The sequence below is a fragment of the Micropterus salmoides genome, unplaced genomic scaffold (genome assembly GCF_014851395.1).
Source record: "Micropterus salmoides isolate LMB-PRFRI ecotype aquatic unplaced genomic scaffold, ASM1485139v1 Ms_hic_scaffold_6, whole genome shotgun sequence".
Lineage (NCBI taxonomy): Eukaryota > Metazoa > Chordata > Actinopteri > Centrarchiformes > Centrarchidae > Micropterus > Micropterus salmoides.
This window is the reverse complement of record NW_024044348.1, coordinates 37,907,006-37,932,552: the sequence shown is the minus strand read 5'-3', so window position 1 is coordinate 37,932,552 and position 25,547 is coordinate 37,907,006. Positions and strand designations below refer to the sequence as shown.

The 25,547-nt window shown below is 42.1% G+C and overlaps 2 protein-coding genes across 6 annotated transcripts; one reads left to right on the top strand and one right to left on the bottom strand.

The window, feature by feature from the left end:
• Positions 1–216: 216 nt before the first annotated feature.
• Positions 217–16,079, bottom strand: shcbp1 (SHC SH2-domain binding protein 1). Of its 2 annotated transcripts, none has more exons than XM_038702064.1 (13): positions 15,831–16,079; positions 11,826–12,032; positions 11,625–11,740; positions 10,895–11,103; positions 10,679–10,774; positions 10,358–10,588; positions 8,784–8,961; positions 8,184–8,304; positions 5,595–5,726; positions 5,194–5,312; positions 4,798–4,884; positions 2,050–2,158; positions 217–1,965 (listed from the first exon to the last, which is right to left on the bottom strand). In XM_038702064.1, exons 1-13 carry the CDS (start codon positions 15,976–15,978, stop codon positions 1,646–1,648), a joined length of 2,073 nt encoding a protein of 690 aa, XP_038557992.1. In that variant the 5' UTR covers positions 15,979–16,079; the 3' UTR covers positions 217–1,645. The 2 variants fall into 2 exon arrangements, with proteins under 2 accessions (XP_038557992.1, XP_038557991.1); XM_038702063.1 differs by having other exon boundaries at positions 217–1,968; positions 15,831–16,077.
• Positions 16,080–19,173: 3,094 nt separating this feature from the next.
• Positions 19,174–25,179, top strand: tssc4 (tumor suppressing subtransferable candidate 4). 4 transcript variants are annotated; one of them, XM_038702077.1, is made up of 3 exons: positions 19,174–19,265; positions 19,923–20,026; positions 23,086–25,179. In XM_038702077.1, the coding sequence occupies exon 3, from the start codon at positions 23,125–23,127 to the stop codon at positions 24,016–24,018; it is 894 nt and encodes a 297-aa protein (XP_038558005.1). In that variant the 5' UTR covers positions 19,174–19,265; positions 19,923–20,026; positions 23,086–23,124; the 3' UTR covers positions 24,019–25,179. The 4 variants fall into 4 exon arrangements, with proteins under 4 accessions (XP_038558005.1, XP_038558007.1, XP_038558008.1 ...); XM_038702079.1 differs by having other exon boundaries at positions 19,923–20,045; XM_038702080.1 differs by having other exon boundaries at positions 19,180–19,265; positions 19,923–19,986.
• Positions 25,180–25,547: the final 368 nt, after the last annotated feature.

The window sequence follows — 25,547 nt, the reverse complement described above, 5'->3', positions numbered from 1 at the left end:
TAAGAAAACAGCAAGAAAAAGCAACAGCAGCATGTCTTGACAAAGCAGAAAGTAAGCTGAATGTACGTGGGCAAGTCATTTAAGGTTACCTGACACCCATCGTGGCTGGAATAGTGTTGTGTGGTCCGAGCTACTTTCTTTGTTTGCCATTTACAGAGCCATGTATTGGATTAGAATCCCAAGCCTCATCAAAAGCCAATAAATCCACTACAACAATTAAAGACATATTGGTCTCTGACCAGTCTGAATTTAATGTTATAAGGAAATCTTGCAGCATTGTCCCAGTCCATCTCCAAGTCAGCCAAACAAACATTTTCCCACTTCAGATGGAAGACAAGACAGATTCTGGATTTCACAAAGATCCTTCCAAACATTTTACTAATATTTACATTTTGTAATATTAGCTTTTCACTAATAATTACAGCTGATAAAGGTGGTGTTTCGTCACAGAAAACAAAAGTGCCAATAGTATTTCTATAAGATAGTGACTAGATTTCTAAAAGTCTGTGAATGAATCTCAAATAAACCTCTAATATTCACTCTCTTAATGTAACGTTGATCATCCATTTGTGGTGTAAGGTCCAAACATGTACCAGCAAATATAAGAAATAAAAGGATTCTAATAAAATAAAGAACTCACAGCACATCCTGCTGAAAGAGTGCACAGATCACCCGGTTCTTTTGTTGGAGGATGGACACTAAATAAATACAAAGTCAACTTTGGCTTTTGGTTATAATTGTGTTTAAAATGAAATATTGTAAATGAACCAGAGGAGCCTCACTTGTTTAGTTTTGACACGTGAGCACAAAGATCTGAGGTCTCAGCTGTCTGCTGCTCCATCAATGTGACTGACTGCTGCTGTGTTGCTTCTTCAGAATTTAACAATGATCCACAGCATTTAAGACTGATGCAGTTTTAGTCAGGTTATATCACATTATAGAAGGATGATCAGTACTGCACCACCACATATGGAGGTTTCAACAGACACTTTTTAATCTGCAGGAAATTCATCACATTCACAACTTCCAGATGCAGCAGTTAAAACCAAAGACTCGTTTGTATCAGTCAATGGCAATATAAAACTTCACTGTTTATTTTCACTGGGCTCCTGCCAACCTTGAGACTTCCATAAAACACATAATCAAACCTTTAAAAACACCTGAGGCACCGTGTGAACAGCTAACTCATAACATAATAATGTGTGAACTAATAAACAGTGCACTGCTTTCAGCGAGCCACCACCGGAAAATAACAAAGTTTATTGTGAGCTTATGTGTAGTCAAACCACCAAAACTGCATTCAAAGTGACATATTGATTTCAAACAAATAACCATTTTTAAAAAGTTAAAACATTTAGCGTCAGGAGCCCAATAAATAAGATAAAAGCATCTGTGCGAGTTTGAATGTGGGGGGGGGGGGGGGGGGGGGGGGGGGGGGGTCAGTCATCGTTGGTTTGAACAGGTGCAGGGCAGAGTCAGAAACACACTTCCTGTGTTATCGTCCTCTCTGCAGAGCTCCTCAATCATCAATTTTATTTCACGACAAACTAAAGAAATCATCTCAAACTTGAAGCTGTCTTCAAATAAATGTTGCAGACTGGTTCAGAGCGTGCAGGCGTGTCGACGTTCAGCCTCAAGTTGCTTGTCAGTAGAAAAAATTGCCGAAGTCGCCCATGCCGTTGCGTCTGAACTGGTTTCCCTGAATGGAGACGAAGATCTGGTGGTCCATCAGATCCTGGACGACTCGGCTGCAGGACGTCTCCTTGTTTCTGCTCAGCTGACGACTAAACTGCCACTTCCTGCCTGAGGTGGAGGCTACGCCGCCGTCTGTGCTGCTGTTGTTCTCGGCAGACTCGGGCTGAACGTCTGCCGAGCTGCTGGGGGTCTGGTTGGTTGTGGAGACGAAGGGAGCGTCTGGAACGCCCCCGTGCTGCTTGTCTTCAGCAGTTGGGTCAGCAGCAGGGTCTTCTGGGAACAAAAGCATGGATCGTGTGTTACACACATACCTGTCTCGTTTAATGTTACATTCTGACTGGGAGCTCCGCCTACCTTTACTTGTGTTGGGCTTCACTAGAATCACCCCGTAGCCTTCATTGTTGTGGATCACGTTGTTCTCCATGGTGATGGACGGCATCACATCCAGCTCATCAGCAAAGTCCTGCACTCACACCAAACATGATAATCAGGACAGCACTCCCCTGAAACGATCCATTCATGCATTGAATCCTGTGAAGTGCCGTCACTACGCGCAGCATTTCAACACATTCACCACCTGGATCCTGTCCCAGCAGGATGTCCAACATCCGATGTGCCCAGAACTCCAAACATCTTTATGATCAGATGTTCTTTTTTCAGTGTTTCTAATCAGAATGTTAAAGCATTTTAGTCTTCTGCTGTCCACAAAAGAAAGTTACTAAGAAACACTTTGGGGTTCATTATTGGGGTGGTGATGACTCTGTGGGTAAGAACCACACCTTAGGTGTGAGAGACTCGGGTTCAATTCCCATCTGTGACACTGTGTCCACCAACTGAGCAAGACACTTAACCCCTAGTTGCTACAGAGGCGTGCAACCTCTGACCTAAACAGCAATTGTAAGTCACTCTGGATCAAAGCGTCAGCTAAATGAATAAATGTAAAATGAATCTCTGCTTTATGGGACATGATTTTTGTTCTGCTGTTGTGAAATCTTTCTTTCAGTGCCGTTTAGTTTTGCCATTGGCTGCATTGTTGGGCTTCATTCTGTCTAAGGGTGCTCCGATCAATCGGTCACCGATCGTAATTGGCCAATAATGGCTTTAACTAGTTTGATCGTTGGTCTCTAAAAAAGGCAGATCAGATGATGAAATACTAGGCAGACAATTTTTCAACAGCAGCTGGTTTCACTACAGCAGCTCAGCAGTCTGAGCTGTTTTCAAAGCTAGCTAGCACCAAAGTACTTTTCAGATAGGAAGCGACTGATGTGCCCAGTTAATCATTAACAATGAAGCTGATGATCCACGGGGCAACTTTTTGGGCAATGTTGCTGGCGGCATGTCCGACTATGTTTTGAACGGATAGCGGCGGTGCGGGGAGGGTAGCGGAGTGATGGGGGAGGGGGATTACAGTAGTAATCTTTACTCGTTACCACTGACGGCAACATTGCCCAGCACCATTGCTCTAAAAGTTGCTCCATGTATCATCAGCTTGAGAGTTAATCAGCAATCAGACAAACGGAGCAACAAGCAGGAGTGATCATGTGAAACTGTTGCGGTTGTGCTGAAAGTGTAATATTTACAAAATATAAGTCTACAACTTGCACCAACGTAAGTGTTTAACATATCCTTTACTTGGGCGGGCCGGACAGGTATAGTTGCACTTACCAAAGTATATCTGGCAACCCACTTCATAATTTTGCAGAGAAACAGAGAGAGAGATGTTATCTGGTATTACGTTAACGGACACACAGGAAATTTTACATTACGGAACGACAGTGAACGCACCACTGCAGACGTCGCAAACGTTAAGTTTCAGTTTCAAACCCCATGCGGCGCACTTGAAAACTGATTCACGGGTGAGTTTATTAAACACGCCGACTTTATGAAACGTACAGCTGATGCAGAAAAGCAGCATACACACATACAGGGAGAGAGAGAGAGACAGGAAGAGGCGGAGCAAGCCGGCGTGTTTGCCGTGAGAGACCAGAGATGCAGGCTGTGAGTGTGGGGAGAAGAGCAGAGGAGCAGATTCAAGTAAATAAACACTAAACTAAGGTGGACAATGACCTACAATAACCTACTGTTATTACATATACACCGCTACCGAGCCCACCCTCCACTGGCTGCCGGCACAGTTGCACTGTAATGAGAGCTCAACAGTCCGCGGAGCAGGTGTGTCGCGGTTCTGTCTCTGGGATACGCGACACGAGGCCGTGGACTTTTGTGTTATGTAACCTACAAGTTAGTTACCATTAATAAATCAGAGACCAATGTAGACTGTGCTTCTTGCACAAGGATTTAATAAATAAAAACAACCCACTGAAATATTATTAGGCCTATACTAGAGGGAAACTATATGAAATTATAATGAATATAGTAACAAAAAGTAATATTAACGATATAGTAACAGTATAAAATGGAATTAACATTGTAGTTTTATTTATTTAAATTTCCCTTATTTTCAAATCTCATTGATTAGTTATGACTCCTCTCTCTACCCCCTATAGCCTACAGAACCTGCCTGAGCTTTCCAGAACAAAAAGCAGCTACTTCAGAGTTTATCAGCGACATTTATCAGATATTTTGGCTATAGCCTTTTTTATGTTTGTAGTAAACTTATAAGATACTGTTTGTTCTGTTTTTGTAGTTTATTCCACAGGAAAGCTATAATTGTTAAGCTATAAGATGTTCACAGTAACCAGCCAAAGGCTGCTATGGTTTAAGTCTCTAAGACAGAGGGAGGGCAATAAAATAAACAGTTATCACTTCATGATACTTTATCATCTGTTAATAAATTGTTTTAGGACTAATTAAATAAATATATAGCATTATGCTACTTGTTAAAAAGAAGGCATCAAATAGACCCAGTGATCGTATCGGCTCATACTGATTTCAGCAATTGGTGATTGCCTCAAAAACTCCTGATCGGAGCACCTCTAATTCTGTCATACAGCTCACCTGTGATTGGTTGGAAGGTACACAGTGAGGACCAGCTATTAAAGTGGAGTTCTGTTTATACTGAGGTTTGTTTCACAGCACGAGCTCGGGTCAGACCAAAACCTCATTCTTGGTACAACAGTGAAGACAGGCCCGGCGGCTCACCTTGATGAGGATTCCGTCCTTACAGTGGTGGATGCCGTTTCCAACTAGATTGCAAACACTGCCCGGGTAGATCTCCACACCAGCCCCCTGTGTGCAAGGCACAGCAACATAAACAGTCACTAAGCAGACAACATCAGCTGATCCGTGTAGTATCAGTATCACAGTGCATGTTCCACAATAAAAATCATTCAACACATTTTATCTCCTGAGTGTGGCTCTAGCACGCAGGCTGCTTGGACAGAATACATGTTTACTACAGAGGAGAAGGATATGTATTCCTGCAGCTCATCACGGTGAGCAGAGCGCAGACTGGAACAACAAACAGCCCTGACAGCAGTTTGTGAAGTGAAGCCTCAGAGCACTTTCTACCCATGATCAGCATCGGGCAGCGCTCACCTTGGAGCCGTACAGGTCGCACATGTTCATGTCCAGACGGGCCGACGTTCGGACGATGACTCCGGTGGTGTCGCACTGCAGCACGCAGTTCTCCATGTTCAGAGTGCCCTGACGCACACCTGACAGAAACCCAACAGGAAACAGTTAACAGGCTGTTTGTGTGTGCACACAGCGGTACGTGGGTATAATATATAATGATGATTCTGATGAGGAATGAGCCAGAAGCGGCATGTGGAAGTTATTGAGTCTCAAACTAACAAAACAGAAAAGACGTCTTTAATTTATTTTTAACAGGTTCTACATGGTTTGTTGGACAGACTCCTGTACCGACAGTGTTATGAAGATGTTTACAGTGAGGTGCCATCCCCGTTCTTCTGCCTTCAAAATTTATCCGTACTCACACAGAATGCCCTCGATAGCATCGTGCTGGATGAACTTGATGTTGGACAGTCTGACATCGGCTCCTGTAGACTCCACAAATGAGTCGCCCTTGTTTTTCTTCTCAATCACCACCTCATCAGGAAGCCCGAAGCCTGGACCAGACAACACAAGAACCACCGGCAGTGCACAGTAGCTCTATGAGTACGTGTTTGTTAACCCCGAGTAAGGTCTGAAGGTAAATGACCCTGCGTCATTAAAATGCTATTTGCTATGTGCATGCTATTTGTCCGAGCGGACAGAGTGGGTGTGAGGGGGGGGATTAAATATAAAAAGATTGCTCTGTGTTTACAGTGTGCTGCTGCATGTGACGTGTGATTCTTCTGCGCATGCAGGTCACTTTCAGGCTGCGGACAGTTCACACTGGAGTCTGATATGGGCCACATTTAAGCAATAATACGAACTCTCAAACTAACAAAATCAGAAAAAAAAATTTAAAGTGGAATTGAGCATTAAGGCCTGCAGTCTGAACGTAGCCTTATACACAGTCTATAGGCGTCGCTGACTGTCGCATAAGCATTTCTTTGCGAGAACAAAAAATAAATAAACAAAGACTTGTTGTAAGCTGTGTGAGAAATACCTTTTAAACTGTAGATTAGTACACACTGTATTTAATTTGAGGAAATAACTTTTGGTCACAATCTTGACACATTTTCAAAGTAAGAGCCACAAGATTACCATTTTGATCATCATCATCAAAGGGTCATGTTTTTCTTACGACAGAAACTCAGACATCTAGCCTAGGTGAGATTTAAACAGACAAATGTGGATCCTACGGGGACCATGGGAACACTTTTTACTATCTACATACAGTGGGGAGTAAGAATTTGATACACTGCTAATTTTACAGGTTTTCCTACTCTACAAAGCATGTAGAGGTCTGTAGTTTTTATCATAGGTACACTTCAACTGGGAGAGACGTATTAACTGCGCCTGTTTGAACTCACACACTCAAACAGATTCCAACCTCTCCGCAATGGCCAAGACCAGAGAGCTGCGTAAGGACATCAGAGATAAAGGCTGGGATGGGCTACAGGACAACAGGCAAGCAGCTTGGTGAGAAGACAACTGTTGGCGCCATTATTAGAAAATGGAAGAAGTTAAAGAGGACGGTTAATCTCCCTCAGTCTGGGGCTCCATTCAAGATCTCACCTCATAGGGCATCAATGATCATGAGGAAGGTGAGGGATCAGCCCAGAACTACACAGCAGGAACCTTGTCAATGACCTGAAGAGAGCTGGGACCACATTCTCAAAGATAACCATTAGTAACACACTACGCCGTCATGGATTAAAATCCTGCAGCGCACGCAAGGTCCCCCTGCTCAAGCCAGCGCATGTCCAGGCCCGTCTGAAGTTTGCCAATGACCATCTGGATGATCCATAGGAGGAATGGGAGAAGGTCATGTGGTCTGATGACACAAAAATAGAGCTTTATGGTCTAAACTCCACTTGCCGTGTTTGGAGGAAGAAGAAGGATGAGCACAACCCCAAGAACACCATCCCAACTGTGAAGCATGGAGGTGGAAACATCATTCTTTGGGGACAGGACGACTGCACCGTATTGAGGGGAGGATGGATGGGGCCATGTATCACAACAACCTCCTTCCCTCAGTAAGAGCACTGATGATGGGTTGTGGCTGGGTCTTCCAGCATGACAACGACCCGAAACACACAGCCAGGGCAACTAAGGAAGAAGCATCTCAAGGTCCTGGAGTGGCCTAGCCAGTCTCCAGACCTGAACTCAATAGAAAATCTTTGGAGGGAGCTGAAAGTCCGTATTGCTCAGCGACAGTCCCGAAACCTGAAGGATCTGGAGAAGGTCTGTATGGAGGAGTGGGCCAAAATCCCTGCTGCAGTGGGAAAACCTGCAAAATCAGCAGTGTATGAAATACTTGTTCTCCCCACTGTGCATGTCTTGTGATCTCAGGAAGAGCTTTCATTTGTTTGAAATCACCATCTGATTTTCCTTTTGTATTTGAGAGAATGTAAGGGGAGAGATTCTGAATGTCGAGAGAGAACCGTATCTTTTTCTCCGTGCTGCACGTATAAAGAATTGATCCATCACATCTTTGACGCTGTATTTCTTCTTTGGAAGAACTTTTTCACAGCTGTTAATATTTTCATAGCTGAAGTTAACGACTCCAAGAACAGTCTGTGTTTGTCTTTTTTAAAAAACGTTTTTGTATATAATAAAGTGTTTGTCAACACTCATTCTCAGAGCATTTTTCACTGTCACATCTGTCAGCCAGCAACCACAGTTCACACAGTACCTGCAGGTCTGGATGATCTGAAGACCGTCTGTGTTTCAGTTGATCATTTCTTTAGTTTTGGACCCCTTTAAATGTAAAAACCATCTGTAGCACCAGTGCACATGGTCCGGCATTACAGCTCCCTGCGACTGACCTGTCATAATAACACTATCATCAGCTAATTTTGTTCTATTTACTACCCCACTACAGGATCAAAGTACAGGACTGGAGTGAGCCTGAGGAGGTGCTAACTGATGCCTAACTACTGCTCATCCATCTGATGATCTCCGTGGCTCCTTACCTTCTATAGTGATGGAGTCTGGTAGGAAGATGGAGCTGCTGACACTGTAGATCCCTGGGAGAACAAGGACCACGTCGCCCTGATGGCACGAATCCACCGCTGATACTGGGTCTCTGTGGAACTACACACACACAGTTTATACGCACGGTACAGCATAGGGCTGAGCGCTCCTAGCGGCTCAGTGAGGTTTCCTTAACTTTAGATTCACCCCACCAGTGGTGAGGATCTAACAAGAAATAAAACATCCAACTGGTTCACTTTTGTTGTAGACAAAGTACACAGCATCCAGCTGCATTCCAGTTCAGTGTGGTTTCAGGTGATCTGACGAGTCTTTACATTTACCAGAGAACACAGACACTTTACTGAGTGCCGATCTAATCTGCTGCTGCTGGTGAAAGTGACGGCCAGGAGAAACCGCCAAGAGCTTAGATCTTTGCCAATAAACGGAGTGAGGGGAGACAAAAGAGGTGATATGAGAGTCGTAAGCGTTGGAGCTGAATGAATCAAAGTATTTTCCATGACCAGGAACCGGATCTAAAATGGACATGTCTTCTGCAGCCTGTCCCTGGTCATATTGTTACGTGTGAGTATGGTACTGACCTGAATCTCAGTGTCCTCAGAGGAGCACAGAGGCAGCAGTCTGTCACGGAGGAGGGACTGGAGCTGCACGGTGCTGCAGGAGGCTGTGACCACATGGACCACCTTCATACCAGATGCCCGGGGCCCACGGCTCTGCACACACTGCTGCCTGGCATTACCTTTGTAGCCCAGCACGTACCTGGAGAGGAGGGGGAAGAAGATACTGAGGCAGGGCTCTAAGCTGACCTTTTTCCCCCAGGAGCACATGAGTTCCTAAATGAAAAAACAATTTAGGAGCACAGCGAAAAATGTTCAAGTAAAACAGAGTTTAGCAAACTATTTATTATACACATTTATACTACATGTGTGCTCCTTCTCCTTATGTTCAACTATGGTATGAAACCACTGGAGGACTGGAAGTGTATCTGTACACTCAGCATCAGCCTTAATATTTTGTTAAAGCTTTTTAAAATATGGAAACATGTTTGGAAAATTTGAGACATTGAAAACAGCTTTTAAAACACTGATCACTCATCACAAAAATCTTTACTGTGATTGGTGCTTGTGTAGTTTTTGAACCAGGGACGGATTCACGATACACCAGCAGCACCCACACAACCCACACCTAATGTAAACAAGACTACTGAACAGGATTACAGTAACTTTAGTAAAACAGAACAAGGGGAAGGTGTTGCTCTCAGGAGGAGCCTAGAAGGAGCACATACTGGCACAGTGGTATCCTGCAATGGAAATCTGCATCTTTCTGAAATCTGAGACTTTCTACAACGTGGAGGAGAAACTAGTTTAAATGAGTGTATTAGTGTAATATTATAAACATTAGATAAAAAGTTTGTTAATTATTTGACAGAAGTTTCATGTTTGTGAGTTGTTTCCATTCATTAAATCCTTGTGCAAGAAAAATTGGCCTCTCAATTTGTTAATGCTACCATCTCATGAATAATCACCAGCATTCATGCAGGATTTCAACATTTGAAAATTTACTGTAGCACGTCGAACTATTTTTATGTTCCGACCCATCCAGTCTGCGATTGGTCAGTTGACGAAAAGTGAAATTGACGAGCACATCGATTTTATGAAAAGTTGAAAATGTTTCCACAAAAGGCGCCTGATACAGCTAGCCAAACCCACAACCTCCTTCACTTCTCCCTACTGTCTTCTGTCTCACCGCTCCAGCTGCTGACTTCGCATCTCTCTCTTTGTTTTTGAAACAAGCTTCTCAAGCGGCCACCGAGCGACCCGCCCACCGGGATCTCTCTCGGTGCTCCGGTGACTCCCCCCCGCCCCCCCCTTTCATTTGACTGACACCAGCTTTGCGTTGCGTCCTGCCCGCTACTCGGGATGGGGCGTTTTGAACAATTAGCGGAGCAGCGGGAAGGTTGTGGTTACGGTAGTTACTCACATACTGCGCTAGTGAATAATTTTTCCGGTTTGCGCTTATCAAATTTTAGGGGCATATGCGAGCTAAATGGTCGCACTGTAGAGCCCTGTGATGGACAGCTGGATAAGAGAGACAAAGAGGAGGTAGTGGTGCTGGTGTAGGGCATATGGAGGTGGAAAATCTCAACACATTCTACCTCAACAGGGGGTTCTCGAAGATGTGCAGCTTGCGTTTCAAAGTCTCCAGCTGGTCGTGGAGCTTCAGGCCCTCCACCATGGATACGTTGTCCAGCTCTGAGTCCGAGTCAGTGCTCAGGTCGCTGCACAGCACCGAGAACTGCTGGAAGCACTGGGAGCAGTTTTTCAGTAAGGACTGGTACTCTGCCACCAGGCCTGCTGGGACTCTGTCCTCTAAGATGTCGTAGTAGCTGAGATAAGACACATTTTCAATCAGGATTCACAGGGATGAACCAACACTCATAATACATCATCATCACCCAGACGCAAGGTTTACTCACAGCCTGAGACGAGGCTCCACACAACGAACAAAGTAATCAAAGTCATCATCTTCATCTTCCTCATCCCACTGCCTCCAGATGTGTTTATAGAAAAACCTGAAGACAGGAGGAGGAACATAGGAATGGCGCAAATTGAGAAGTAAACTTTAATCAGACTGTTTAGGAGAAGCAACAAGAAGTAAACTCCGGGCACAGAATCCATTCAGCAAGTCCCACCTGAGGTGCTCAAGTGCAAGGGCGGTCTGATCAAAGTCCCCAGACTGGTCGTAGACCACCTGGAGCTCCTGCAGGGGGACTTTGTGCTGAGTGGCCTCCAATAGGGATTCCATACTCTCCTCGGTGAGTTCACAGCCTCTGGTCTCACACTGCAGAGGCAGCACCAGCCCCACGCACGCCTTCAGGTCCTTCCAGTCCACATCCCGCACCTGAAACCACGAGCAGCTCTTCTCTGTAAACAGATTCAACTGAACCTTCTCTGTGCTTACTGATTAAATTGGCAGCAGCTCAACTGCAACTTGTGTGCGTCAAATCAGTGATTTATAACCATCTTTACTTGGTACATTTTAATCCAAATATAGAGCACATTTCTACAAAGGTAAAAAGGCACTTCAGTGAAAGTTTCCATCAACTACTGTTTTGGGGACAAACTCACTGGAGGTGGATGGATCCTGGATCCCATTTTTGTTACCCCATCCTGACTTCACAGAGCGAGTCAAATAAAAGCAACCCAGTTTCATTCAGGAGAACAGCTTTTTTTTTTACCCTGAACGCAGCCTCACTGGGTCCTGTTCAAACACAGCGGTCACATTAAAGAGACTGATGTCAGTCTGAGGTACAACAGGTTCCTCTAAATCCATGCTCTCACTCAGGATTGAAATAGGGCTCAAGTGGGGTGAAAATAAAAAGGTACATTTACAACAGAGACACGTCTGAACGTTGGTCTCACCTCCACCAGAACATCAAAGACATCAATAGACCACAGAGCCAACCAATCACACGGCTCCACCACCTTCTCCAGGTAGTCTGCGGTGAAGGCCTTCACCTCGGAGGGTTTACAGTCTCCTACAGACGAATACACATGAAAGGTTAATAATTCTTATTGTACTGCATCTGAGTGGGAACATGTAAAGTGAGAGTGCGTAGTTACCGAGCATGTAGTCCTGGTACGCCTTGAACCGCTCATAGAAGAGCAGATGGCTGGTCTGGAAGGTGTCAGGGAGACTTGAATTCACTCCTCTATTACGCTCACATCTCTGCAGCTGAGTGCCCGACTTTTCACTGTTGAAGTGGTCTGTGCCACTGTCATCATCACTCTCATCACTCTCATCTTCATCCTCTGCATTCTGAAAGAGAGCTTTAAAGAAAGACATGCGTAACATGATGAAAGCTGTAGAGGAATTTTTCGTTTTCTTCTCCCTACCCTTGGTGGGTCTAGGTAACAGCTGTTCATAAGTGACCTCAGTGTTACTGAATGCATCAACTAGTTGTTGCATAGAGATCAGCTGCTTACAGCCATTAACTGCCAGGTGGAAACGTTATTAGCTTACTGAACCACCTGACAGAGCAAACGTTAGCATTTTAATATCTGAGACGGTTAGAGTGAAAGAAGTTAAATGGAGTACGGTCAGAAGATAAAACACACATTTCACTAAAATAACACAACATACCTCAAATTAAAAAAATGTTTGCCAATAACATCAGTCAGTTACCTTAGCACATCATGTATTTCCCTCTCATCATAAACTGTAGGACTAATGCTAACTCTGAAACAGATTTCTCCCTGTATGCAGACAGAAATTAAACTAATACTTACATTTACAAGGATTTATCTTTCGAGCCTCTAAAACTGATTTTTAGAAGATTTGCTAGCTCCTGATGCTACAGTGACTTCCTGTTTACATAGCAGATTGATCCTGATCGGACAGGGCTACAGATGTTTCCAGTACAACTACCATCTGCTCTGCTGAAGAGCCTTGCTCGGGGCTTGTGATTTGCCGGTCTGCAAGCTCTGTGACCGTCAGGCTGTGATCAGGGCTAAATCAGTTATCAATCGGCGGTCGCCAGTCTTTATGTGTGAACTACTCAAGGACGCGTCAAAACGGCTCCCCGACACATTGCCGACATCTGCCAGATATCTAGCATGCCAAATATCGAGGAGTCGGCTGAATCAACATCCACATCCAGCTAATGAGAGCAGGCAGCTACTTTTTACTCACCTCCAGCTCTCTCTGTAGCTCAGATGATCCCTGCTACCTGCCTGTGCTGATCCATTCTTTCACCCATATTCTTTGTCTTTATAATTTCTATCTTAATAATAACAAACAGCTGTTTCGTGTGTAGGTCCTCCTCATTTCCCGTTTCACATGTGTTTTCTTGACGAAACCTTGTTTGGAGACCAGCGTCGGGTGTCAGCTCGCGTAGTGTGTGACCCCCTGTCACCGATCAGTCACGTAGTGTGAACGCCACAACGACTTCAGACTCCCGTCACAAGGTGACAAGTTGTGTAGTGTGAACAGCACGGCTATTGGCCGACGCTGAAAGTCGTGTAGTCTGCAGGAGCCTTTAGGGTCTGTCCCAGTACCCTAACCTGCAGTCTTGAGCACTTCGTTGTGCATTCACACCATGGCAGGTATTTGACAGGTGTGTCCCAGTGAGCTCCGATAAGCTTCCACATGTTTGAGGTCTGAACAGCACTGTGGCAAACTCGACTACTGCAAATACCCCAAGCGTGGTGTTGGGATGAACTCTTACTCTACGTTGAGAAACACCACTCACTGGTTAGTTTAGACTACTTCTAGATCTACTTCAGAAACAGTCTTTGATAAGACATAAGGCTGCAACGATAAGTCGATGTAGGGGGGAGGGGGAGATAGCAATCTTCATCTTAAGAACATTTCTGGTTGTTTATTTCTAACCGCAATGCACTACAGGAAGTGCTGTGGGCAGTATGGCTTCCACTGTCTGCTTGAATGTAAGACTATTGATGAAGAAGAAGCATTAATGCGAAGAAACAGCGGAAAGTTGTTTTGTTTTTACATGTTTTGTACACTATCTAACTCACTAAATCCACTTTTAAAGTGAGAAATCAACTGTGTAGCATTTCAATATTGGCAGTTTTACCAAAGTTGATGGTGAATGGCGAAAATGCGCTCAAACGTTTTCAGGGTTGAGAAGCTCCACAAGCGCAGCCAGATAAGCGGTGCCAGCCGGCTGGCCGGCCGCGCCCACAGAGCCCTCTGGTCCCAGTTAACACAGACCACTGCAGCAGCAACGACAGAGAAAAGGCCACAACTTTGAGATACTTTCTTAGGGATGAAATAATTACCGGTTTAACGGTAAACCATGGTAAAATTCCTGACAGTTATTATTACCGTACACATTTTAATTACCATGATAGCACATTTTTACAATACCGTGATAATACTGATAACCGTGATAGTTTTGGTCACTAATATCGTGATATGAAGTATTCATACCGTTTCATCCCTAGTTTCAATGTTTGTACCTGTTATTCTGTCTTTACAATCTGAGTAATGGTTTAAAGTAAAGGAAAATCTGGCTTGTGATGTAAATTACAACATTCTCTAGTTATTAAGTACTTAAATAAACTACAGTAGTAGTATGAAAGGGGATTGTTGCTTTATTATTCTAAATAGACATTACATTGTTAGTGTACAGTTGTGCTGATGTGTTATAGTGCTTTTAATTTGTTTTTATTTTATATAGCTCCAAAGCAAAAATCTTTAGTCTGTGTGTTGAAGAGCAGCAATTCACTTGAAAGATATTTAATTAGTTCAATGGGTTAATTAGGGTTAGGGGATGACAAAAATAAAAGTCAACTAATCGAATAAATAGATTAGTCGACTACGAAAATAAGACAGCGCTCCAGTAACCGTGGTCAAAATTATTTTGTTCATTTAATTTGAGCAGGGGTGCTATTAATCATCGACTGTGCTTTGACGCCCTCTGGTGGCTCAAACGGAAACTACATGACAAGTTCTAACCTACAGAATATAAGCGGTTTACAATTTTAAAAAATAAATAAAAAAAGTTTGCACCTCCTGCACGTCGGGGCGTGCAGCTCCGAATGTCCATGCATTTTGCAGGCTGTGTCACTTCCTGTCCGCTATTTCCATAAATGTATGAAACTGAAAAACTGATTCCAAATAAAACTGTACAAGTAACACGATGGTGATGGGCAGATGTGACTGGAGCAGCTACGGGCCAACAGACCACCCAATAGATCTTCTATTGGTACTGTGTAAACAGGTAAAACCAGTACAACCAGTACTAGAGAAAGTAGCGACCCCGACCGAGTCCTGGACAGATTCACTGACTACATGTTGGACTGCACAGTTCACAATATCTTGTACGTGTCTGTAAATGTATTGAAGTAGGTTTTGAAATCACAGATAGGATTTGATTCAACTTCATTGTTATTTCACAGTGTAACATATACAGGTACTGAGACAACGAAATGCAGTTCAGCATCCAACCAGACGTGAAGTAAAGAATAGGAACTGTAAGAATTATTACAGTTTTTAATTTCACCAGCTATCAGAGGGAACCTCAGCCCAACACAAAAAGCTTGATGTCAGCTGCGGGAAGGAGGAGGAGGAGATACAAGAGCTGATACAGAGTCTAAACAGACACCAAGAACTTTTTACTACTGAGATCTTTAGCTAACTTCGTAACTTCAGGTTCCCGGTGGGGTCAATAACAGTTAGAAACGTCTAGCATGCAACCATAGATAGACACCAGACAATTATAGTCTGAGTGTCGTAGGACGGATGGTAATCACGGGGGGAAATGACGTTATATCAAGTTAAGTTACAATAACATCAGCTAATAACGTTAGCTCAACGTTTGCTCCCACCGGGGGCACACCTGTGACTGCTATGGTCCCTCTAAAACAAAGCGTTCAAACGCAAACAAAGTTATGTTAGAAGTTAAACTTAGTTAACGTAACATCAGAAAATAACGTTACCAACGTTGGCTAAAGTTAATGTTAAGCATAATTTAACCAGAACAGCGGAACTTTAGCGTAAGTTACGCCAACCAAAGTTAGTAACGCTAACCGATGAAATAACACGTTGACATTAGCAACCGACCAAGTATTTTAACAACGAACAAGAAAAAACGTGACACAGACCTTGAGTTATTGCACCGGACTTGTTCTGTTCCACTTTGTTCTGTTCCACGTCGAGTTCAACGTTAACGTAAGACTCCGAATCAACCAGCACGATGTCTGTCATCTCGTCTCCAGCTGACGGGGTTTCCACCCGTGCTTCGTGCTCCATGAACAATTAAAGAAAACTACTGAATACGTCGCCGAGTAAAATTTGACGGACTAAAAGCCAGCGGCGCTGAGCACTACACAAGTTTTGTCAGTTTGACAAACACACCAGTTACTTTCAAAATATTCCCGGTCTGCAGAGCCGCAGCCAATCGGGGACAGTACAACTGCAGCATGTCCCGCCCCTTAAGGCCCGAGCTCCTGGGAGCGAATGAGAAATGGGTAGGACTGTTGAGCATGCGCACTCCCCTGTCTCAACCCTGTTTTTTTATTTTTTTTTTTTTTATTTTTTTTTTATTTTTTCCCCAACACTTTATTTGCATTTTCCATAAACAGGCAGCATTGTAACATTGCATAGGCCTACCATTTAAATACAACTAAGTAGCATGCAACCGAAAGTAAATATGCAAAAATTAAATAAATACCCCAAATAAATAGCTAGAAATATATAAATCAATAAACATAAAATAAAATAACATAAATTTAAGAGGATTTACTCAAAACACAGTGAAAGTAACTCAGAGAATCTTAAGGCACTATTCTTTTCCAGCATTTTCAATGACCAAAAAAGAATCTTCAAATCATAAATGAATGCATTAAAACTTGGTGTAGTTTTTAAAAATCTACACTTATGAATATAAAGTTTTGCTATGATGAAGATATTATTACACAAATGTCTTTGTTTTCCATAAAACAACCAAACTTCACCTTATGGTAATCAAACACAGGTATTACATTCTTTGTACCTAACCAATCCAATATCCTTTTATTTAGAGACATTACAGCTGTAGAAAAGATGTTCCTGAGATTCAATATCAGTCTTACAAAACGTACAAACATTACAATCTAAATTAAATCTTACTCTTACGAATTCATTACATGGATAAATATCATTAATTGTTTTGAAATGAACCTCTTTCATTTTAGGAAACAACGGAAATGATAAAAATCTAGTTTGAACCTTGACAGTGACAAAACCTTTCTTTTCACAGGTAGAGGAAAACATTCTTTTGTCATCAATGACCTCAAAAATTTGTTATCACATTTACTATCTAAGAAATTATACTTATCCACAAAGAGATTAGCAGATGTAGGTATCACAGCAGAGTATTGTAACATTCATTTTATCTGGTTTATCAAAGCCTTAGGAATGGCATTGACTACTAAGGAATATTGTCTAATTGCAATCCAAATTAAATTTTGTTTTAAACTCATCATGACTTAACATATTCCCATATTCATCCATTTGATGTATTATAGCCCACACTCCTTTTTCCATCCAATCTATATAAAGTAGTGTTTTCCTCTTGTGTGAGATGTACCTGTTGTTCCATATTGTAGCCTATGAGGGGAAAAATTACGCTTATACATCATTTTCCAATACATACTGCATATGATAATCTGATAATTTAAATCAACTTTGATGGGTCAAAATCACATTTTAACAGAAAACCAATTCCTCCTACCCTTTGAAAAAGATAAGCTGGAAAACTAAACCATAAACAGTGTTCCTGTTTTCTAAACATTTGCAACCATTTTAATTTAATAACTCCATTCATTACTTTAAAATCAATCACAGCCATGCCGCCTTCTTCTGATGGTTTAACCATGTCACTTTTTCTAATCAAATGCTGCTTATTATTCCAAATAAAATTATAATGCATTTGGTTTATTTTCTTAATACATCTGTCTGGAACTGCTAAAGAATATGCAGGGTAAACTGGTCTCGAAATCGCTTCCATCTTCGTTTGCAAAATTCTTCCAAAAAATCGAAATATTTCTTTGTAACCAGCTATTTAAGATTCTTTGATTCTTTTGCAAAACATCTTGGATGTGACTGTTTCCCCTGTCACTATGGCCTTTACTGATAGTTACTCCCAAGTATTTAACCTCCTTTTTGACTGGGATGTTATGAGTAAAAGGTTGTGCACAGTCACGAATAGTCAAAATCTCCCTGAAGCTTCAGAAAAAATAGCTGCAGCTTTTAAGGCATTAGGTATTTGATCAGAATCTTTCAAAAAGTGTGCTGTGTTATTATCAAGGGATTACCCATAACATCCAATGGTTTTATAGTTTTATCATTTTTAATATACACTGCTAACAGTTCAGCTGCTAAAATAAAAAGAAGAGGACTAACTGGGTCTCCTTGTCGTATTCCCCTTTCAACATTGAATCTCCTTATGATTCCCGTAGGAAGTAAGGCTGCACTTGTAATACCCTTGTACAACATACCAATAACCTCAATAAATTTTTTCCCAAACCCAAAAATTGTGGTGTCTGTAAAATAAAGGGGTGTTCCAATCTGTCAAAAGCTTTAAAAAAAAAATCAAAAATAAGATAATAATGTCATCCTCCACCAAGTATGCGTAGTCAACAGATCTAAAATAAGCTGGGTGTTGTTATATATTAAGCGATTCTGAAGAAAACCTGACTGTGTTTCACTGACAATTTTATCCATACCACTTTTAAGCCTAGAAGCCAAAGCATGAGTAAATATTTTATAATCAACATTAAGTAAAGTAATCAGCCTTAAATTGTCTATAATTGTTTTGTCTTTGTTTGTCTTTTGGATTAATGTTATTATACCTTGTTTCATTGTTGTTAGTAGCATATTACCATTTAAACATTCTTTCAGTGCTTCAAAGAGTAATTCTCTTACATCAATCAAGAAAAACTTTTAAAAGTTAGTTGTTAACCCATCCTGACCTGGTGATTTTCCCAGAGCCATTTTCTTTATAGCAGCATCAAGCTCCCCAATACTTAAGTCAGCGTCACATGTCCTTTTAAAGTCTGGGTCAATTTGAGGGATGTATGGCTGTAACGTTTTAAACATTTTTTTCTGAATTTGCATCTGAGAACGAGGAAATATATACATTGTGATAAAACCCACATATTTCATTTGCTATTTCTTTTTGGTTAGTCACAATTGTATCATTAACATTCAACGTTGTGATTGTATTTAACCCTGTTTAGAGGTCACTCAACCAGGGCTGCCCTGCACTCAACATGTCCTCTTGCTTCATATACAGTTTTATCACTGTCATAGAGGACACTATGTATAATTGTCCACATACTTACGGAGTAAAATAATAATGAATAATGTAAATGTGTTAAGTCCACGCAATTCTGTTGACTTCCTGTTGCAACGGTTGCATACCCGGCTTGTAACCCACATTGTAACCGCTGGGAGGCAGCAGCAGTGTGGGAGAATCATCAAACTGTAACGTTAGAAGAAGAAAGTGTTTTGACTGGCGAAACACAACCTCGTTTGGTCGTGGCGCCAGCTCTAAGGTAACCCGTGGGAATTAATGTAAAAGTAAATGCACATTTTAATTTAAAAGAGAAGTCTGGGAAACGACGGTGTAAGCATGCCTGCCACGAGATGTGGTTTAACGGAACCGACGGCCGTACCGGATTAATTCACGTCAATTAGCATTAGCATGCTAACGAGTCGTTTTGTGATGTGCAGCTAATGCGGCTTTAACGCGCCGCTCCACAGAAGGTCACGCACGTTTCACTGATTCAATTTTCACATTTAGACGTGACGTGGGACATTGCACCCATACCTTCCACGAGCTTTCTGTGTGTGTGCGTGCGTGCAGGGTTACAGAAGAGACAGTCCCGGGTGGTTCCTCTCTTATTCAAGTAAAAAAAGAAGATACAGGCTGGAAACGCCAAACAAAAGCATACATCTTACATTCATGAGTCTCCTATCTTTTATCTAGTAGGTTTGGCAAATGTACGACTGGTTTATTTATATTACTACTGTATCTCCAACACAGTGCCTCACTGAACCTTGTCACTAGTTGTCCACAACATTACTAAAAATCAATGATTCAACACTTGTATTCTCTAAGTAACACTAAGGTGGAGCGCTGGAACATGTGTTTATATCTCTTCAATATGTGGTTGGTTTAAATGATTTCATGTGCTTGCTTTAAATCTCAGATTGGTCAGCATCAGAGTGGCAGACAAACACAACGTGGAATCTACAACCGGAGGGATCTGATTGGTCAGTGGTGATCCCCTGAAGTTAATCTGCTCCGGAGCAGGTTAGCCTTGCAGCATACAGTAGGTCACACGGTGATCTACCTGGTTAAAAGTGAGCCAGCTTCGTGGAAAACCTGAGTTAAGCCCAAAGAGAGCTGGCTAGCCCACTAATCTCACTTTGTGCTACAGACACCCAGGCTGGCTGTGCTATAATTTTCAAACGTAGTCATGTTTTTCTAAAACATGAGTCCACATAACAGGCAAGCAGAGAGCTGATGTGTGAAACCTGTGAAGTGAATCCTGGTTGTACATAACACACCAAGCAAGTGAAAACTTAACAACACTAGAACCACCAGGATTACAATGAAAACATCCAGAGGATTATTTAAAAAGATCCAATAAAACTTCACCGCTGCTTTCAGTTCTTCTGTCTGGTCAGACCTCAGACAGGCGATGCAGACAGTCATGTGACTAAACTAGCTCAGTGTGCCAGTAAGGCACATAAAGCTGGTAGATCTTTTTCGCTGAAGACATGTTGGCTTGTCGTAGCAGGAAAAACAGGTGTGATCAATGATGGCTGCATTCCACGTAGGAGTTCCAGGACAGGCTTACTGGGACATTTAAAAGGGAAAGAAGAAAGATCATTACTGTATTAAGACACACCTGTGCTTTTCCTGCTTTGACACCAGACAAAATGTCTGTTGTTTTTCCTGTGAGAGAGTGAGACATATAGGCTGATGGAGATGTTTTACTTCCTAAGCTGCTTTTAATTATTATTTGAGTGTGTTCATCTAGTTTGTCTTCAACAGAGTCACCGAGCTCCCTGTGGAGTTAACCACAGTACAACCACTATAGGCTGTGCACAGTGTAGACTGCGTACAGTTTATAGAAATGACCAGACCATGCGGTCATATAATAATACGTTGATGAATGGACATTAAGCCTCAGCATTGCCTCTGAATGTTTACAAACCTATGTGTTCAAATCTCAGGAGGTCAGAGATTGTCAAATGGATAACACAGTGCACTCTGGGACACTAAATGGCAGGAAGTTCAAGACCCAACAACTCCCACTAGGGGCACACAACGCAAAACACACACAACATCCAACCAGGCAGTGCTCCCAGAACCTGATTAAATAATAATAAAATACCATTAGATTATGTAATGTGCAATAAAACAGTGTAACAACACAACAATATAAATAGTATATGTTCACACATGACACCAGTTGAGCAGGATGATGGTGTCACAGATAAAGTAAAGGACAAAAAGAAACTGTAGACAACCAACAGGTGCTGTTTGTACTAAAATGCTTATTTTCCATGCCCCTGTAGTACAGCCTGTAGCTCACCATGTTACCTCTGTCTCCTGCAGCAAAAACACTTGTATAAATACACAGCGCTACACAGTCTGATTGCCTTACAATGTGTTTATCCAAATCGGAAAATACAGAGTGTACAGTAGTCTTTTTCTTTTGACAAATGAATATTAACATAAGCTGCACAGTAATAGGAAAACTTTATTAAGAACACTTTTATAAATCAATTATCAATTACATGAATTTATAAATCAATTGTTTTCACTGCTTGTGTAAAATGTTGAACAATGCCTACAAAAAGCCCCTGCGATATGGGATCTTATTTAGGGATGCATCGAAATGACAATTCTTGGCCGAAGCCGAATATAATGAAAAAAATTGCAGAATACTGAACAAGTACATTCACATTTTTTCCATTTATTTAGCCTTTTTTTAAAAAATTTTTACCATTGCATAAATTAAATAGTCAAAATGTGCTCTTTACTCAGTGTTTCCCACAGGATGTGGAGAGACTATGGTGGGTGGGTCCAAGGCTTGAGAGGGTCCAGTAAAGTAAATTACATGTGTCCATTTACTTTTAATGTACACATGTAATAAGTTTTATACTTTCTGTGAATATAATCCATTTAATCTTATTTCCACACTGTATAGACACCTTATTTTGAGTATTGTCACATGTGTATCCTCACGGTAAATTCGTCAGCTCCGACCCAGTTTGATAAATAATGTTTTATGTGGTTCTCGTATCGCAACATGAAGGCCTCTCTTCAGGTAGGACACTCATACTACATGTCTTTGGAAAAAGGGAAATTGACAGCATAAAGTCGCTAACCTGCCTGTCAGCTCACTCTGGTCCATCTCAGTGGATTTACCATAAAATCTTGAATACATGTGCACTCCAAATTTAGGTGCGTTGAGCTTAATTACCTTCTCAAAAACGAGTGACAGAAACACTCAAAGCGGGTCAGACCGTTTGTTTCCTTTTCTAAGAAGTCAGCCACAGATGGAGTGGATGTGCTGGAGACAGTTCAGCAGAACAGTGTCTGCAAATGGCCAATTTTGCGTCTTTCTCTGACACTTTAAAATGCTTCCACACTGCAGCCATGCCAATGTAATTGTTGGTAAGATTTATTTGGTGTTTCGACTTAGTAGGCCGAACACCAAAAGAGCATTTTTTTTGCTATTATCGGCCAATTAATTTCGTTGGCCAAACATTCGGTGCATCCCTAAAATCATTTGGACCCCATGATGGTTCTAGTGTTAAAGAGAATAAATTAGTTTGTACATAACATGTTCTCTGTCATCATGACTGCAGTATACCACCTCACTAGAACAGCTTCAGAAATGTCCCAGTTTCATCATGATGGGACTGAAAATGTTTGACTGAATTGAGTGACAGTTGTCTGTACATCCATGGGTACACTGCAGACAGGAGCTGCTAACAGTTAATTCAGCTACTTTTCATTGGGACCATTTGACTACATGTAAACACATAGAATCATTTCCAGTATGTGTGAATACTGGGACTATTTTGATGGCTATTAATGAGAAGTTTAGGTGTGGTCAGCTGTTTTGTGTTGCTCTCTTTGCATTGATTAAACTGCAATTTCAATTAAAGCTAGATAGTAATCAACATTTTACATCATTTGTTGCTTTATCTTGACTGATCTTTCGCCTGTGTGTTGGATGATGACCATGAATGAAGGCCACAAGTTGAAACGCGTTGGTCTCACAGTAGAGTTGTTCTTTATGCTACATGTGTTGTTGGAGGTCTGACCTCTCCCTCTCTCCCCCTCACCAGGTTCTTGATTTATCCGAGCTGCTGAGTCTCAGTGTTAGGATGTGTGATCAGAAAAATGGCGATGATGATGTGTATGAACTGTCAGCGAGTGATGAATCTGAGCCTGAAGAGCAACCCAGCAGTGCTCCCTTTGACCCAGAGCTGGACGACGACGACGATGATGACGACGATGATGACAGGGAGGTTGAGATCTCCGCTCCGGCTGCTGGACACAGAGCTCAGAGTTTATTCAGTCTGAGGGGAGGGAACTCAGCTTTCTCAAACCGCAGCCAAAGCATCTTTGACTGCCTGGACAGTGTTGCTCGACTGGCCTCCTCCTCTCTGAAGCGGGACGATGTCGCAGACGGAGTGTTTGCTCGGCCTCTGCCTCCGCGTCCCAGCAGAAAGACGAGCCAGCCTCCGTCCAGCTGCCCCACACCAGCAAAGAGAGGAGCCCCGGACTACCTGGTGCACCCTGAGCGCTGGACCCACTACAGCCTGGAGGATGTGGCCGAAACCAGCGATCAGGGTAACAGCAGGGCGGCTCATAACTTCCTGTCCAGTCTGCAGCAGAGGAAAGAGCAGCAGGAGAGCCCAAGTGATTCCTCCTGTAACATCCAGCAGAAGATGATCTTCTCCAGACCCAGCAAGCTGCCGAAGGAACAACCGGCTGAGGAGCTGTCAGCTGTTAGAGGCAAAGAGATGGAGACACGCCTCAGTCACCTGGAGGAGGAGGAGGAGGAGGGCAGGGAGAAAGAGAAGACTGGAGGAAAGAAAGACCAGAGTGTAGAGAAGGCTGAGGAAAGGGCGAGAGACATGAGTGGTGATGTGGTGCAGAAAGAAAAAGGTGAGGAGGAGGAGGAGAAGATAGAAGGAGCTAACCCCAGCTTTACCTCCTTCAGGAAGCCCAAGCGGAAGAACTACAGGAAGAGCTCAGGGCAAGAGGACAACTGAGCCCGATGCTTTCTGTCACCGCAAAATAATCCCAACAGCAGAGTTCATCAAAAAAAACCCAAAAAAAAATACTGACTTTACTGTTCTCAGCCTAGTTTCACAGCTGAGTCGCCAAACCTCGAGCTCTTAAAGAGGAGCATAACAGCACACAGGGAAGTAGTGTTTTACTGCCCTCCGTGGTTAACATTTTCAAGCCTGTTTGACCTCTGACCACACCCAGCTTCCCTGCTGTGCTCTGTTGAACTTGTAACCGCGCCCAATAGTGATGTCACAATGTCCTAGGGTACACTTGTATGTCACGGCAGCAAGGGGAGAAGTTAGACCACTCGGGGGGGGGGGGGGTAAGAATTGACTGTTCCCCCAATTAGGGATTATCCAATCAGAGCTAAGCAACAGTAACTAGCCACAGGAGGATTTGTCCACGGGATGAATTGGAGTGCACGAGGCTGTAGTCAGAGAGATCCTTTAGTCTTTCTACAACCACAGAGCTAAAGTGTAACTAATGGATTAAACTGTTTTTCTGTTCTGATGTTAGCATGCTACATTGTGACGTAAGTTTTGCATCCAAGGCCGAGCAGTATTTCATTAGCTGACTCGCATTTTGTGGAGTTAAAGGTTATGTTGAAAAAATACACTTTTACATGGTTCACTGGATCAATTTTAAAAAGTCAGCCAGAGACAGTGTTTTCATCGTGGAGCTAATGTTAGCTTAATTAGCTACAGTGGCTCAATAGTCAGCTAGAAAAGAGACACTGCCTGTTCTGAAATCAGACCCATTGTCCATTTTGATGATAAATCTGTGGCCGTTAATGTAATTTTATATTATATGTGCTGAAAATGAAAGATTGACAGGTTAGCAACAGTCATTTATGGGGTGACAGACAGTTAAACCCAAATTAGCCTAATTGCCATCATGTACACTCAAGTCTGAGGAAGAACGTTGTGGGAACAGAGCTTTGGTGTTATTAATTAAGATTTTTTAAATGTGAAAACTCCCTCATTTTAATTTTGAATAAAAGACTCAGAGGGCAGCTGTGGAGGGAAATTAAAGTCAGTGTAGGAATTTAAAACTTTTTTATTTATCCTAATTTTTCAATTCTTGTTGCATGTTCTGTATTTTGGTATTGTCTCATTCTTTAATAAAAATATTGATTTGTATTATTTGACCTGTCATCCTTTCAGAAACATTCAAGACTCGTTTATTTGGCACACTGAAATTGAGAAAAATTAATATTTACATTTAATAAGCTTTATTTGTAAAGCACTGTTCATACAAGAAATAAGCTGTCTCTTAGAATAAAGAAAGTACATGCACCGAATGTTTCACCTTAAAATGGACATGATGACAAAAACAAATAGAATGCTGCAATTAAAATAAAGTAAGATGGATAATAAAACCTTTTAATAAAATTAATGAGAATACAGCGCATAACATAAAATCAAAAATAAAACCCGCTGAAAAATTAAAATTAATTTGAGTGCAGAATGCATCAAATGAAGTAAAACAACAATAGATAGGTTTAGAGATA